General features: G+C 38.2%; 1 protein-coding gene across 3 annotated transcripts in view; it reads left to right on the top strand.

The window, feature by feature from the left end:
* LOC149010849 (potassium channel KOR1-like) overlaps positions 1-17,273 on the top strand; it is an 88,059-nt gene that overhangs the window by 14,392 nt on the left and 56,394 nt on the right. For all 3 annotated transcript variants that reach the window (XM_089164036.1, XM_089164034.1, XM_089164033.1), the window contains exons 3-5: positions 863-1,087; positions 1,181-1,244; positions 15,777-16,116. In XM_089164036.1, coding sequence (XP_089020162.1) covers positions 863-1,087; positions 1,181-1,244; positions 15,777-16,116 — 629 coding nt within the window. The remainder of the gene's footprint in view (positions 1-862; positions 1,088-1,180; positions 1,245-15,776; positions 16,117-17,273) is intronic.

The raw sequence follows: 17,273 nt of genomic DNA, 5'->3' as shown, positions 1-17,273 counted from the left end.
GTTAATTTTTCTCCATAGTTAATTAAGGATAGTATTATAACTTGCAAAGGAGTAAATAAGTAAAGAGATAATTGTAGGGTTATTTTTAGGGTTTTTGAAAAAATATATAGATGCCACATCATTAGTAAACTAACTGAGCTTAACGGAAGGGGGCATTATTAATTTTAGACAAAGTTAAAGGTTGGATTAGCAACTTTAAAAAGTAGAGGGGATAAAGTAGTAATAAAATCAGAGTACAAGGGGGCAACAATAATTATCCCAATATTTTATCGTCCTTCAATTTTTATTTGTTTTGATAAAAAGAAATTCATTCAAGCAACTACATTACAAGGATTCCGAAGTCTTTAAGTGCAAAACTTTTAGAAGCTCCAAGGAAAAATCTGGACCAAAAATTACCAAAGAGTCCAAAGTCCTTTGGAGTAAAATTAAACCCAAAAAGAAAATAAGCTCACATGATGCTTGCAATTATTACGAAACAACCAAAAAAATCTCTTATGTTTGGACAAATGTTTTTTTTTTTTTGGTAAGTGGACAAATGTTTTTCACATTGCATGCAACTATGCAAGGGTTCATTTTAAACTGGGAAAAAGGGGGGGGGGGTGTGTGGGACGGACAAACACATTTCCACTCTTAACGTCAGAGTAGGTTGGAGAAGTTGAAGTTCCTCTAACTTCAAACTCATGCACATCTACTCTTGCATTACTCCGTTCTTCCGGGGGAAGGACCTATTGGTTTCGAATTTTGTATTACTGCAAATTCTTAAAATTGGTAGGATCATTTTCAGTTTCTGGGTATAGTAGTTAGTTGTTACAAATTTAGTATTGGGTTGTGGACTCTGAAGTGAGATTGAGAAGAACTACAGGTGGTATCTGGCGTGGAAGCATTTCTTACTGCTATGGGCCATCTACTCGTCTTTCTTCACTCCGTTCGAATTTGCATTCTTCAGGGGATTACCCAAGAAACTATTCTTACTTGACATCATGGGACAGATTGCATTCTTTGTCGACATTATCATCCATTTCTTACTTGCTTATAGAGATATCGATTCCTACAGAATGGTCTCTAACCGCAAAGCCATCGCTGTTCGGTTAGTCATTGTCTCTCTTAAAACTTGCTACTAGTTATATTGGAGTAGTGGATTTTACCTAGCATGCCCAGCTGATGTTCTCTCATGCGACAGGTACTTCAAGTCAAGCTTTTTTTTTGATTTCCTTGGATGTCTTCCTTGGGATAATCTTTACAAGGTAATGATCTTCATCTCTAGATTAATTTTTTTTGTTATTAGGAGAAATAACCAGAAATTGAATCATCTTGCAATTAAGTTTCTTGATTTGGTAGCTTGTATGTTATTTCCTTCATTACTTCAATTAAATGCTATATAGAGTTATCGTATATTGTATGGTTTCTCTCTACCTTATTGGGCATATGAGCCAAACAAAATCCAAGCCTTATCCCAACTTAATGAGGTTGGCGACATGAATCCAAAAATGTATAATAGTGTATGAATAACAAAGAACAATGATGGGGTATGGGACCATACAACTAAAAGGTTGTCGAGAAGAATAAAAGTAGAAAAAAGGGGAGGGGGAATGTAAAACATTTATGTAGAATCTAGTGCACTGACCCTTCTTAGCGATGGACTTCACAGCTGTCTTAACATTCTGCTTGCGGATTCAAGGGGTGTGGAGATTACATGTCATTATCAATAAAGACCAACTAAACAATTTACATTGATTGATCTTTGATCTCTAAACAGCTCTATTTGAGGTCATACTAGGAGTGAGCCTAAGTTACATGTTCTTGTTTGCCATTTCTCCTAAAGTTATGATAGGTCTACCTTTGGTTCTCTTGGTTGCCTCAATTGTGATCTTGTCGCTTTTTTGTATCGGGGCTGCTAACGACCTTTGTTGCACATGACTGTACCACAATAAATGGTTTTCACTAAGTTTATCACCAATTAGAGCTACTCCTAATCTAGCTGTAATATATACTCAGTCCTTACTTTATCCTTTCCTTTTTTTTTTCTTTTCCCCACTCATCCATCTATTTGTGAGGACAATGACATGGTAGGGGATTGCCATGTGTCTTTTGCCTCATCCTTCTTTCATGAGAAGAAAGGTAAACTGATTTTAAGGATTTGCCATCTAGGGGAGGGTTTAAAATCCAGGTTTACAAGTGCAATGTAATTTAATGACTCTTGCAATGCCCTCTGGGGACTACCCAGTCTGTTGGTCTAGGTACAGTCAAGTTATGGTCTGGGGAAGGTCTTAGGCTGCATGGTTAGTATACATGATGTAAGCAAAACGATATACAATGTAGAAACGAATGATGCATGCGATGTAGATCTTGCTACAAAGAGGGTTGGATCTTCATTAGCTGGGTTTCCATTGTACTTGGCCAATTAGAGGGACTGGAAATTAGGTACCAAAGTAGCAGATTTATTTATTTTTTTAAAATTATCAATTGAACAGGTTCTATGTGGTTCAATTTAAGTTAACATGTGACTAGCATATGATTAATTGGCACATAGTATTTAGGAGTTAGTTTTGAGCATATTTTAGTTTTCTACTTAATTTATCTAATAGGTTTTGGATGGTCAGCATCTCCTTTGTTGAGGAGTTTGTTTGAGTCTTTTACATGAAGTTGTAATAGACCCTACTATTAACAGGTGTTTGATTGTTAAAATTGCTAATTGCAAGCTTAGCTGCTGCCTTCCTTCTCAGTGACTGATAGTTCTCCAAAAATGGTGTTTGAAGTCTAGACAACTGAGTTCTGGTGTTTAAAGTCTAGAAGCTGATTTTACTTGGTGTTTAATGTTCAAGTGTGATGACTCTGGTGATTAAAAGTGCAAATAGATCATGGATCTTAGGTGTTTAACACTCAAAACTCCTATTGTCAACTCTGGAACCAGACTTCACGGACATGCAAATTAAAATCTCCTGCCTAGGTCAGGATTTCAAGCCCACATCCCTTTTCTGTACGTTTCATTTTTATTTCATTCATAGGGATCAAACTACAGCCATTATAGCCCATCAAGATTCTCCCAAAATTCAACCCATAGCACCCCCCCAATATCATAACCCGCCTTTGATCTGCCTTGCTGCCCCACCTAAGCGTCATCACCCATTGACAGCGAAATTTCTTACCTTTGCATATATGCATATATATAAGTGCTAGCTTCTTGTGTGGCATGGTGGAACTCTCCAGTCAATCTCATTTGCTCCAGTGGTGGTGACCCTCCTTGGTTTCCACCTGCACCTACACCACCAACACACTACCACCTGCACCACTAACACTGCTTCTATGACTTAGAGGCTGACTTGGGGGTAGAGTATCATCTCCGTCATCATCTGAGCTCCCACTCTCGTGTTCATCTGCTGTAGCATGTCGGCTAGATGGCTCCACAAATGGTGTAATTGGTCCTGTGGCTGCAATTTTATACAATGCATCCTCATTGGAAGACATATGGGCATCCGCATTAGCTGGGTCCATGGCATCAACAATAGTAGGATCTGACTTTCTTCCTGGCTGAACCAAGACTGGTCCATCACAATTCCTAACCTATTGATACATCACATCATCCCCCTCATCCTTTGCGGGTGGCTTGTGGAATATATCTGACAACTCGATTGGGTCCTGAGCCTTGTTGTCTATATCATCACGTATGTGCCCTACTCGCAACCTCATGTTATAATGCACATACACCAAATGCTTAAGTCTCTTATTCCCAATTTGTTGCACATCTTGTCGTAGACGAGTGAGAAGGTACTCTAATTCCTCTTGCAACCAGAGGATGAGCATGTCTGTGATAATACCTTAATGGCTATTTCCCTCAGATTTGGGGTACTAGTTCTATATAGCACCCACATGTCAGCTGCAACATAAAATATAAGAATGCATTCGCTTTAGGGTCTTGGCAAGTAAATCTTAATACTTAAAGACTTAATAGACTATAGTACTTGACTACTTACAAGGGTCTCCTTTATTTCTAGCTGTAATTGCAGCAAGCTTGCCAAAACTCCCAGAGCTATCGCTGAAATCCTTGATCTGCTGTACACCTATGTTTCAAGTTTTGACAAAAAATTAGTATAAGTCTAGGTACTGTATATGCAAGAAGAAGGTGAAGAAACCATGAAATATGTTCTCACCTCTCCATTGGTTATCCCCTGTATGGCGAGATTTGTCACCAGCTTCTCCACCACCTCTTTTACCACTATCATGATCTGGACCTCAAGCCTTAGATTATTCTTGTACTATACTTAGGGTTGAGGTAATAAGCCTGTGTTGAGGAAATAAAAAACTTGGCTAGTGACTTAGTTGTTTATAAAAATGCAATCAACAATATATAAATTATACAACATAAAGTGATTCACCTGCCAAGTGCAAAGGATGCATTAAGTGCTTCTCTGATATCTCATCAATGGTCCTCAGGTAGGATTTGGAGGATTTAAGGATAGCAACTTTGACGAGTTCCTTCATTTGCTAGAGGGTAGAGTATATGTTGGGTAATGTGGGCTTCTTCTCAGCATCCACTATCCTCAAAACAAACACAATAGGTTCTAATATGCCCATTGTCCTATTAAGCTTTCTCCAAAGGGAATCATTAGCAATGCTTTGTTGCTTCTCTTCCTTTCAGGTGTGCTGGATCCAAGTCAACCAAACCACTCTTGACTAAAAAACATGTGTTGAAGACCCACCGGAAGAGCCAGGGGAGGCCGGGTCATTTGACGGAAATGGAAGGCTTTTTCCGAGCGGCTCGAATTCTTGGAAAAAGAGGGAGCGTCAACACAACTACGAAACTCATAGATAGCATTTTAGTCTAGAGCCTTTCAATGCCACATAATTGGTGGTGAATCTAGTCAAACCAAGCCTCACTAGATTACCACCACACTTTTGCCTCATCATTTTGAAGGCATGTCTATGTTTATATATGACATTACTAACCTTGCCCTTGTAACCACACCGCTGATCGATTTCCTCTTCCCCAAATCCTTTAATATAAGTTTAATGGAGTGTGCTGCACATGATGTCTAGAAGAGGTGAATCCTATTTCTTTTCTTTTTTCATTAGCATTTTCTGGCATTCTTGAAGTTAGATTGTTATCCGTTACAATTTGGATAACATTGCTTGTCCCTACCTCAAGGACCAACTACCTTAGAAGCTAGTATAGGTAGTAGGCATCCTTCATTCTGTCATTTGCATCCACAAACTTCAAAAATGTTGTCCTGTCATTACAGTTCACCATAAAATTAATGATGGACTGTCTAGTTGGACCAGTCCATCCATCAGCCATCATAGTGACAATGTATGTTTGCCATCCTGGCCTCAGTGTATCGATGTACTCCACCTCCTTCTATGCCTTAGGTAAGTATTTGTGCATCAGTTCCTATGGGGTTGGGCCTCTCACCCTTACACCTGCCCTTGTTGTTGCATCAATCATCTAGTGGTAGTATGGAGTGTTGGCTACATTAGCTGCAAAGTTGCTGCAAAGTTGTTGTAGTATATGAACTTGCTGATTGCCTCCCTAGCCTTATCCTCCCTATTGCCTCCACTAAATATGTGAGAGATGGTTTGTTGGTAGGTGTCTAGCTGCCTGAAGTTGGTGGGTTCTTACTTAAGTGTAGGATCCTCCCTACTATAAGCATGCTGCTCCCTATGTCTAGTCTTCCTACTCGACATCCATGAGAGGCCTTTATAAGATTACCTCCTCAAACTCCCTTTTTGTCTTACCCTCTTTGCCTTTTTCTATTTCCGTTTAGATTTTCTGCAATGGCTTGTTGTACTTCATACGACACCTTAGCATACTTGGCAATGTGGCTGCACCACTAGATTTCAACACCTTTAGGCAATACTTGCATTTTGACTTTTTTTTTAGTGCCTCCCCATGTTGCCAAGCAATATCTTGTGCCCCACTGCTTGTGCCACTCCCACTACTAGCCATTTAACTTGATACACTTTGTGCAACATAAATACAGATTCCCAAATATCAGTTGGATAATTTATTGATAATTAAATATATATAAAAATAATTTATAAAATAAAAACAATCAGCTTGTTATGAGAACACGTACGTAACATGCTCATACAAACATGGTTATATTTCTAAAATAAGTAGCATAACATAAGAATCATTTAAAAAAAAAGATAAATTTTCATAATTTTTTTCGTAATTATTTTAATGAATCTATTAAATCTTAAATAAAAAAATAAAATGGCAACAAGCATGAAAAAAAAAAAAAAAAAAAAAAAAAAAACTCAATGAGGTTGTTGCCTTTCTAATGGAGTCTAACATATATTCGAATGAGAAATAGAAAGTTAAATTTTTCCCCCATGAAAGTGTAGATCAAAGCAAGATGTTGAACATATATTTAATCTACAATAAAAGGCCTACTGAAGAATATAATATTTGAAAAAAATCTAATTTTGGGGGAAAATGTCATGTTGGATGAAGATTTCCTTGAAATGAACTTGTTTGATCTTCATTTGTTGTTGTAAATGTGCTAAAACTTGTTGCAGATGAAGATACAATGTCAATCAAGCAAAAAATGGGGGTTTAAGATGATCTCGGTGAGTTGGAAGGTGAGAGACAGCGAAAGAGATCTCGACCTATCTCACTTGAGAGATGGAGACTTGCCTGAGTTTTGGGATTCTTTAGGTCGCATGAGATCTAAGACCTCACAAAAGCGAGATCTTGTACCATGATACAATCATCAATAGAAGGCCATCACACCATAATATTTGGAAAATTCACAAGACATACAAATCTTCATAAAGATGAGAGAAATTAAAAATGAATATACAAGGTACATATGAACTAATGATACATAGAAAGCATGATCTAAAAATCAGAAGGAGATATATTTAATTAATATGCAGGCTAAGGACCCATAAATAAATGGATCCATGAGATTGAAGAAAATATATTTGGGGTAAAATGTGGGAGAGAACCATTGGAATGAGTTCCTTTTCCAATTTCCTAGTGACAAGTTCAACTCCACCTTAGTTGGTTTGATGCAGTGATTGAGATGCTAGATGGACTCTCCATCTCCCCCTCCGGTAGGCTCTTAGACCCCATCTAATCCTAACGCGGATGTCTCCCTTCATTTTGTTCATCCATCCTCCGATGGCTCCATCTCCTTCATTCTCTGCCCCAACTCATCCCTTGCTCTGGCTGTCACTAAATGAAACTCTTTTATGGTTGAATATTTCCTAGGTCATCGACCGCCATTCTTTCCTGTTTAGGTTTCCTTTAACAAGCAGTGGAAGGAAGCAACGCAGGGTGCTCTTCAAAGCTTCATGCTCTAGTTGGTGTTTTCATCTTCAGATTCTTTGATAAAGATATCATGCTCCACACCTTAGAAGGTTCTCCTTGGATGGTTGGGAGGGACAAGATCTTTCTCCGTTAGTCAAATTCTCACCTAAAACTAGAAAAGCTCGATTTGCAAGTCATTTCCATTTAGACTTCCTTACCTAAGCTCCTGCTTCGTTTTGGGAACTCTGATTGTCTTAGCCAATTTGCCTTCCTTTCGGCAAGCTCTCCATATGGGATGCAACAACCGACAACAAAGCTTGGATATTGTTTGCTAGAATCTATGTCGAAATATCGGTTGCTCCTCCATTGCCGAATTCTATGCTAGTCAAGGATGGGATGGTTTCCAGTTCAACTAAGCCATTATTTTTGAAAATCTCCCCCCTCATTGCCTCCTCTGTAAGCTATTTGGGCATACTCCTTCTTCCTACTATGGAATGCCCCCTCCCGATCTCCCTCTACTCCTCCAATAGCTTCCACCTAGCAATCGTTGCTCCCCCTATTTCTTCGTTTGTAAACTTGCCTAACCATCTCTCCACCTGTGAGTCCTTTCTTGGATGTCAGGACAAACATTGTCGTCATAAATCTACCTGTGTTTTGCGCCGACTTCTGTTACGGATTCTTTGCCCTTGGCTTTTGATGAGGTTGCTTTTTTACCAACATTTGAAGCTGTTTTGATGCCTGGCCAGAACTCTCTTGCTGCTTCTAAGTTGGCTCTTAACCCCTCTACCTGGTGCCTCCAATGATGCAACCTGTTGCGAGCTAGGCCCTCTCTGTTGTTTTGTATCTTCATCATCATTGCCACTGCTAGAGCAAACCTAAACTTAGCCCCTGTAGCGCTTGTCTTACCCCTTATTACTGTTGCCCTCCCCCTGTATCTTCATCGTCATTGCCACTGGTAGAGCAAGCCTAAATTTAGCCCCTGTAGCGCTTCTCACCCCCTATTACTGTTGCCCTCCCTCTTTTTCGAGCTCTAACTCTGATGCTTTGTCACCAGCTTGCCTCTGACTCTCTGCCCCTTCTCCCTTTGCTCCTGTTGCAGCACCCATCAACAGTGGAAGGCTTGCAACCTCTTTTCCCACCCCTTTCGCCTACACCGGTCAGACACCCCTCTTCCAATTGAACCAGCTCCCCTGAACTACTTCCTCCCTAGCCCAAGCTCACTTTGCTTCTTCCCTACCCGCTTCCCTTCTCTCCTATGTTGCCTAGCCCACCTCTCACCTTGATCCACCCCTCAATCCTTCCCTCTCCTTGAACCCCTCTTGACAGACCTCCCTCTCCTCCTCTTACTTGTAGCCCAACACAATCCATCTCTCCTTTTCTTTTGATCCATTCCCCACCTTCAAGTCCATCCCCTTATTTTTCAGGGCAACCTACTTCCGATCCAACCCCGACCCTTTCCCTTCTTTAGCCCAACCCACCAGTCCTCCCCTACCCAGTACAACAACTCTAAGCCTCCATCTCCTTTTGCCTTTCATTCCTCGTCTCCCCTCCATCTCCGTCCTCTATCTTATCTATCCTTCCCTTGCCTCTGGCTCCATTTCTCCTCCCCCCTCCCTCCCCTGTTCATCTATCTAGTTTGTCCTTCCATTGTGGGGATTTCCAGCAACCTCAGGAGTATAGCTTGCCATTTTTCCTTTGCCTATTGGGGGCAGCCTAGTGAGTACCTCTTTGTTCTTGATAAGAATGCGTCGTTGGCTGTGGCTTATATCAAAATCCCTTCCCCCTTATCGTGACCTAATTGTGTTGGTTGCAGGAAAAGCAATTGTATCCCTAAGGGTCGCTACCAAGAGGATGGAGATTTCACTGTTGACCTCAAGTCCCTTAGGAAGAAGAAGAATAAATTCAAAAAGAAAAATCAGGCTTGCCTCTAGTCTCATGTTTTCGGTTTTGTTCTTTGTTCGGGCATGTGTAAGGCTTTGCCCTAATTTTGAGCTTCTGTTGTTTGGGCTTAGTTCTGCCTTGGATTGCTTGTGTCCCTCCCCCCTGCTTTTTCTCTCTTTGGTGATTAGTTAAGAGAGAGAAGGAGAGAAAGAACATAGTATGTGAAAAAATAATTCCATTAGAGCATGATTTATGTTGTATCACTTAATTAAAAGTCATCTTATGATTATATGGATACTATCATAAGATTAAGAAAGTGAAATAAAATCTTGTGTAATTTTGTTAGAAGAATATTAGGTAAGAACTGGAAAGGATCTCGTGTTAGTGATGGCACTAACTTGAGAATCGCTACCTTCTTTTTTGTGTAAAACATAGTTTCCATTTTGGTTGTAATCCCTAGAGAGATCTATAAATAAAACTTCGGCTGTCAGAGGCTTCCACGATTATTAAGGCCTCCTAGCCTTTTCTCTAACCTTCTTCTTCCTCTCATCATTCTAGTTCTTCCCACTTCATCTATCCTCTAACCTACATGTATGAACTAATATGACATGGAATGTATAAAGAAGAAAGATTTATTCTTAAAGATAATGACGATGCATCCACAAGCTAGTGGACTAAAATAGAGCATTTGGTGGTCATGATTATATAATATAATCACCATGAAAACAATGAGAAGAGATCATAAATATAAACATGCCACAAGAACATCGTAGATTAAAAATTAAGGAATCTTATTCTATGTAGATAGAAGTGAAATTATTATTCAATATTGAAAAACATAGAAGCTATGAATGAAATAAATTAAAACAATAAAATATTATGTGTTTAACTATTACCTAAATGTGCATGATCACACCTCCCTCGTAGAATGCACAAACCAAGGGAAAAGAAAGTAAAGAAGATATAAATAAATTAAATAGAAGAGAAGAAAAAAAAATCTCACCTTATTGAAGAACTTTAAAGTTGAGTGACTGGTGTCACTCTCAACTCATTAAGAAGGGCCAAATTTGTTTGTAAAGTCATCCAATAATTAGGATGTCACAACCTTCTCAATCTAGCTCATTCCTAGCTTAATATTAATTTTAGTGTGGAGAGACAAAAAATGGATCCCCTCGAGGTGATCATGTGATAAGTATGAATTTATTTTAGAGGTGCATATGCTCTTTGTCAATGACAACCATGAAACAAAGAAGAGAAAAGAAAAAGAAGAGAAGGGAAAGAACTCGATCTATCTTGGAGCTTCACACAGAACTTGTCAAGACTCCAACCCCAACAGCTTTCTAATGAAAAATACAAAGAAAGATTAAAGATTCAATGTTCCTAGTCACAAATCTAAACCTTTACTTGGGCCTATGACCACCGCTTGAAATTGTAGGAAAATTAGATCACGTATGTATGTTTAGCATAGAATTAAGTTGATATGATTGTTGTACAGAATTCATTGGGAAAGAAAAGCGATTGCATTGTGTTGAAGTATGCGCAAGTTTTGGGCTGTTTTACTGTTCATGTGAATATTACTATGCTAGTGATGCTACTCTACTTTCTATTTCTAATGTAGGAATCTTGCTACACAAGTTTTGAGAGTTTCTAGAAAGCAAAGTTTTTATTTTCTGTTAGTTACTAATTTTAGAACTTCCTTTTTCAATACTTTCTATTTTGGACAGATTTTAGGAGTTAGAAGACTAGAAAATTCTGTCCATAAGTTGTACTCTTTATTTCCTTTTTTAGAGTGCAAGATGGCTTGCTTCTCAAGTTGTAGATCTAGACTATTGATATCTATAAATAAGAGGCTCGATTCTAGGAGTGTAAGCTAGAATTGCGGCCCATTGTTGCTTCTTCTTCATCTCTTTCTTCTTTTTCTTCTCCATTATCTTTCAAGTTCGGCTATTGTTTTGATTGATTAAAGTTTATTTTCTAACATGATATTAGAGCATTAATCTGATTCCTAGGTTGCTCCTTTTCACTTGCTGGTTTGAGAGTCGTTTCAAAGATTTTCCTGTTTGTGGTGAAAGTCTTATCTTCTGCTGGAACTACAGTCTAAGTTTTGAGAATCTTCTGAGTACCTTTTGTTGCCTAATGCAGTCTTTGCTGCACTATTTTTTTAACTCTGAATCAGCCACATGATGATGTGAAGAAGTGTTTCTTTAAGAAGACATGAGTCCCTACTCTATTAAGGTTTCAAGGTCTGGATATGTACAATGCTGCGACACTGGAATCCAAAATTTACCACTGCTTCAAGACTTATATCTGCATTGAGATCTACTACTTGATGAAAGACCTTAAAGCCCACTCTATTTTCTGTCAACTAGCATGCTTTTCTATGGATCACAACTCCACTGTTGAGGGTTTTGTTTCACTCTAAATTCTGCTGCTCAGGTGCTATTATCTTGACTCAATCTACTTTAGTTATTTGAAGCTTATTCCTCTATTGTTGCTGCTTCTGTTCCCCTGGCTACTTGGCTATTCAAGGGTCCTTGTTTGGTTTACTCATCTACCTGCACATCAGTTTATACTGCTGTCATGGCTAACCCTAAAGCATCCTAGCCGTGATATTCTTCCCCATAAGTTTTCTGTTGTCATGGTTAATCCTAAAGCATCCTAGCTATTTCAAGCAGTTTTTGGTTCCTATTCTAGTTTTTTTTTTTTTTTTGGTGACTGTGTTCAATGCTGGTTCATTTTAGTTTTGTTTATTAATTCTATTCCGGATTCTATTTCCTTGTTTTGTTCCTAATTCTAATTTCTGGTTCTAAGCTGCTTCAATATTGGTTTCTCTGAATCTTTAGTGTTACTGGTCTAGTTTGAATCCTTTGCACCATATGGCATGGCTTCCACTGCATCTTTGCATGACTTTTTTTTTAAGGATCATTAGACTAGGTTACCAAGTTTATTTTTAATTCTCTTCAATTTTTCTTCATCCATTAATTTATTTTGTTTCTAACACTAGCCTTTTCCCTCATATAGTACCTTTTTGTTCCAACGTCCATGCTTCTAAAAATTATAGATTTGCCATCCTTGCCCTATATTTACAAATAACTCCTCGAAAAATTCTGGTTTATTACCATGTTGCTATTATCTTAATCTACCATGGGGAGAGTTTTGGAAGTTATTTCTTGGATTCAAACTCGCTAGACGAATGAAGACTATATCTACCATAAAGGTTTCATTGAAAATTGTTGCTTGGGATCTTTATATAGATATTGGTTGTCATTACTGTCCACGTGTAAAGCTACACATGAGGGGGGAGAATGATACTTTATTCTATATCTACGGATGGGGTTAGATCGGACCGGGTCACCGGTCCGACCCCACTCCGGTCGGCGGAGCCGCGCTCCCGGCGCCGGATCCGGATGGCCGGGTTCTCGCGTCGTCCTATCTTCTTGGTTGGGTCCCCGGGCCCCGGTATCTCATCAGGGATAACTCGCCCGGTTTCTGGAGCCCCGCCCCGGCTCCGGATCGGTCCCGCCCCGGGCCGGGCTCCCGGGGTTCGGGCCCTCCTCCTCCCGGTGGGGCGGTCTCTCGGTCTCGGCTCGGTTCGGTCTCGTGCCCCCGTCCTTCGTCCCTTTCCCGTCTCTTCTTGCTCCCCGCGCCGTTGGTGTTCTCCGCGCCTTGGGGTGGCTCCGCCCCCGGTCGGGCCCCGCCGTTGCGGGCTCCGTGGGTCCGGGGCGTTTTGGCGCCCCTCAAGGTGTGTTGAAGGATATTATTTGTGAAGATCTTTCTTCTCCTAAGATGGTATTCTACAACAATATCTTTACCTACCTACTTGTGGTCTGTAGGAACCTATACTACCTTGTACCTATTTAGTCCGTAGTAACCCACAAGGAAACAATTTCTGTCAAAACTAGGATTTTGACCCAAGAAAAGGCCAAAATTTTTAGGTTTCGACCGAAATTTTGGTTGAAACATATGATTTTTTTTTAAAATTTCCACCCTAGGTTTTGGGCCTTATATGACGTCAATTTCATCTGATTTCTTGCCTCCTACTTATTTAAAGCATAATAAACACAATGGAACAAGTATTTTGCCAAAAAAAAAACCGTTGAAAATTTATCATTCAAAAAAGTATACTAACAAATGACTCGTTCCAACAAGTACAAACTGTGTTCCATACAGGCATAAAATCATCAGCATACATGAATTGTTTTGCCAAAAAAAAAAACCATTGAAAATTTATCATTCAAAAAAGTATACTAACAAATGACTTGTTCCAATAAGTACAAATTGTATTCCATACAGGCATAAAATCATCAGCATACATGAATTGTTTGATAGAATGGTTACATGTACAACAAGTTAACAAAATAAAATAACCAACTAGATCAAGTGATGGTGTCTCACATATATTTAGTTGAAGCCCTTATATCATATATACATAAAATAAAAAAACATAATTTAGAAAATAATTATTAAAATAAAAAAATGAAAAAATGGTAACAAATAAAAAAAAAAAGTTTAACAAAACAAAATCATAGATCACAGTCCTAGGCTAAACATATATTAATATAAAGGCAAAACAAGATCATTCATGGCATAAACAAAACAAAAAAAAAAAAGCGGAAGTTTGGAACTGTTGGGTATGGCTCATGCTTCATATTCTATTGCGACCGGAGTTTCCTTTGTAGCTGTTGTGGCTTAGGAGGTGTTTGAGGCAAAAGATGAACAAAATAGGTGCTTAAAGGCAAAGGAGTTGTGGAAATTAGGTGTGTAAAGGATAAGTCTTTGAATTCAAATTCAAATTCAAATCCACCGTAACTAACTCTATCCTCGATTGATCTTATCTCCAACCGATTAAGAAGAGTTTGAGTTATAGTCAAAGTATCAACAAGTTGTAGAGTTTGATTGTAAACAAGTTGTAATTCAAATTCAAATATTTGAATTGTAATTCAAATAATATTAATATACATCTCCCACTCATTAATTTGAGTGTGGAAGAATTCTCTCTCAAACAAAATTCTAACTAGGTGAAAATGGGATTCAAATTAAAAAAATTGAGGAAAAACAAGTTTGAATGTTGAAATGGTCAAAAATTCCGTCTAGATGGTTGAAATTTCAGTCGAAACCTCTGAAATGGTCGAAATCTCCGAAATTTCAGTTGAAACCTATAACTTCTCCAAAATAAATGAAATCTCGTTTCGATTTTAAAAAATGCAGGCATTTCGGTCAAAATTTTGACAATATCGACCGAAATTTCTTCTATGGTAATCCATACTACCTTACCTACTTGTTCCGCAGTAACCTATACTGTCTTTTACCTATTTACTTGGTCCGCAATAACCAATACTACCTTTACCTACCTACTTGGTCCATAGTAACCAATGCTACCTTTACCTACCTACTTGGTCCACAGTAACCGATACCACCATTTACCTACCCATACTTTACCTACTACTTGCCTTCTTGCGAAGCGCTTATATGGACATTGAAGCTACAATTTTGAAGAATCAGTGTGGAGATTCTTCCCTACTATTGGCATTATTGGATAGTGCCTTTGATGCTGCTATACTTACAAATTTTATTCGTCTTCAATGTTGTCGATTATTCTCATTATTGGTGGTTTGTTCAACATGAAGAGTTAAAAGTTTTTTTTGTTGGTGTAAATTATCTCTTGGGTGAAGTTCTCTCGGTGTTTATCGACGTCTGCTATTACTACATGATTCATGATTGGTGCTACCTTTCAAGTTTATTCTTGTTGTGCAAGTTGGAGTTTTCTTTGTGTACACTCCGACTTGAGGGGGAGTGTTGAAGTATGCGCAAGTTTTGGGCTGTTTTACTAATCAAGTGAATAGTAATGTGAAAAGTTACTATGCCAGTGATGCTACTCTACTTTCTATTTCTAATGTAGGAATCTTGCTACACAAGTTTTGGGAGTTTCTAGAAAACATTTTTCTATTGTCTGTTAGTTACTAATTTCAGAATTTTCATTTTTCAATACTTTTTATTTTGGACAGATTTTAGGAGTTAGAAGACTAAAAATTCTATCCATAAGTTGTACTCTTTATTTCCATTTTTTAGAGGGCAAGATGGCTTGCTTCTCAAGTGATAATCTAGACTATTGATATGTATAAATAAGAGGCTGCGATTCTAGGAGTGCTAAGCTAGAATCGTGGCCCATTGTTGCTTCTTCTACTTCTTCTCCATTATCTTTCAAGTTCAACTACTATTTTGATTGATTAAAGCTTATTTTCTAACACATTGCTTACATGGAACTTTAAATGAGTACATTCAGGATGCAAGGAAATGGACAATTTTTGTCATGCTTATAAAGGTCTATTTTTGCATTGAGATGGCAATGAAAAAGAAGAAATTCTTGTTTATGTGTGTGCAAACGTGTGAGTTGTGTTATTAGTTCGACTTTAATATGGACTCATATCCACTTACATCTGTGGGTTTACTAAACTCTAGAGAGTGTGCCTATTACACTTTTAAGGAAAGTGAATATGTTCAAGCTAACTTGAATAACATTTTCCTTCTCCATGTAACATCACTCCTTAGCAATTCTTAATAATTAAAGGTTGAAATACTTCTTGAATAAATTAGTTAAATTAATGTTTCTTGGAGGTTTTCTTAGACAATCTACTATGAACAGGCCTCTGGAAGAAAAGAAGAAGTGAGGTTCCTTTTATTTATTAGGTTGACTCGAGTACGCAAAGTGACAGATTTTTTCCACAGAATGGAGAAGGACATTAGGATCAAGTATATGTTCACCCGAATTGTGAAACTTATTGCTGTTGAATTTTATTGCACACATACAGCTGCCTGTATCTTTTACTATCTAGCTACCACTCTACCCCCCTCCCAAGAGGGTTATACATGGATAGGAAGTTTACAAATGGGCGAGTACAAGTATTCAGAATTCAGAGAAATTGATCTTTCAAAGCGGTATTGGACATCATTATATTGGGCAATTACAACCATGACAACCGTTGGTAAGCTTCTTCTGATATTTTAGTTTGCTGAATCTATTGATGAAGATTCCTAGTTCACAACTTTTTTTTTCCCCTTTACTTTCTTCTGTAGTCTTTTATCATGTCAAATTTACTCAAGGGTAATAAATTGAATGTTATCGGCTTACATGTTGTACAGCTTAAGAGGGATTTTGTATAAAAATGTAATATAGTTTGTGTTTTTGTGGAAAGATTGTTGGTATGGTTTGCTATATATTTCAGTGGTAGGATAGAACTTGGTCTGTCACCTAGGTCTTTGATGTTTTCACCCCATGCAAAACCTATGAATCAGAATATTTTATCCACATCTGTAAGTATTTTATAGTGATTTTATAGATCTTTATTAATGCTGCACAAAATTACAAACAGACTTTCTTTCAATTGTCGTTTTATATAGGCAGTGCCACCTGCTGTTGTATTCTAATTGTAGGTTTAGAGTCTCTTGACCATAGTTTGAGAACTTGTGAGATATCTCAATTTTTGAATCATGGAGATGACATGTGTTGAAAGGTCTGAAAAATCCTGCCTTTATGTTTGAGTGACAGCATGCCTTTACTTGTATTAGTAACTTGCAAAGAAAGAAGCAGATATTCCCGGTGAGGGACTATTACAATGAAAATTTCCTAATAAAACAATTCTACCCTTATTAATAAAACTGCTAATACTATTACCTTACATCACTCCCCCAAAAGTTGGAGCATAGAGATGTATCATGCCCAACATGCCAATGATACTACTGAAGACTCTGGTACTCAAAAATTGTAGTAAAAAAATCAGCCCTTCGATTGTTAGAGGTAAAAAAGGTGATATGAATCAGTCTAGGCTTAATCTTTTCCTTGATGAAATGCATATCAATCTCCACATGTTTGGTTTTGTCATGCTGCATTGGATTGTGAGCTATGCTAATTGCTGATTTACTATTTGAGTACAGCTGTATAAGTGCCTCTGAATCTGATCCAAGCTCTAGAAGCAGCCCCTTTAACCATAACACTTTGCAAATCCCTTGCACGATTGCTCTAAACTCTGATTCAGAACTTGACCTTTTGCAACCATTGCCTGCTTTTTGCTCCTCCAAGTTACCAAGTTGCCTCTTACATAAGTATAGTAACCAGAGGTAGACCTTCTGTCATCAGGACACC

This window comes from Hakea prostrata, chromosome 7 (genome assembly GCF_041222555.1).
Source record: "Hakea prostrata isolate BN-2017 chromosome 7, UWA_Hpros_2, whole genome shotgun sequence".
NCBI classification, from domain to species: domain Eukaryota; kingdom Viridiplantae; phylum Streptophyta; class Magnoliopsida; order Proteales; family Proteaceae; genus Hakea; species Hakea prostrata.
This window is presented reverse-complemented; position numbering and strand designations above follow the sequence as displayed.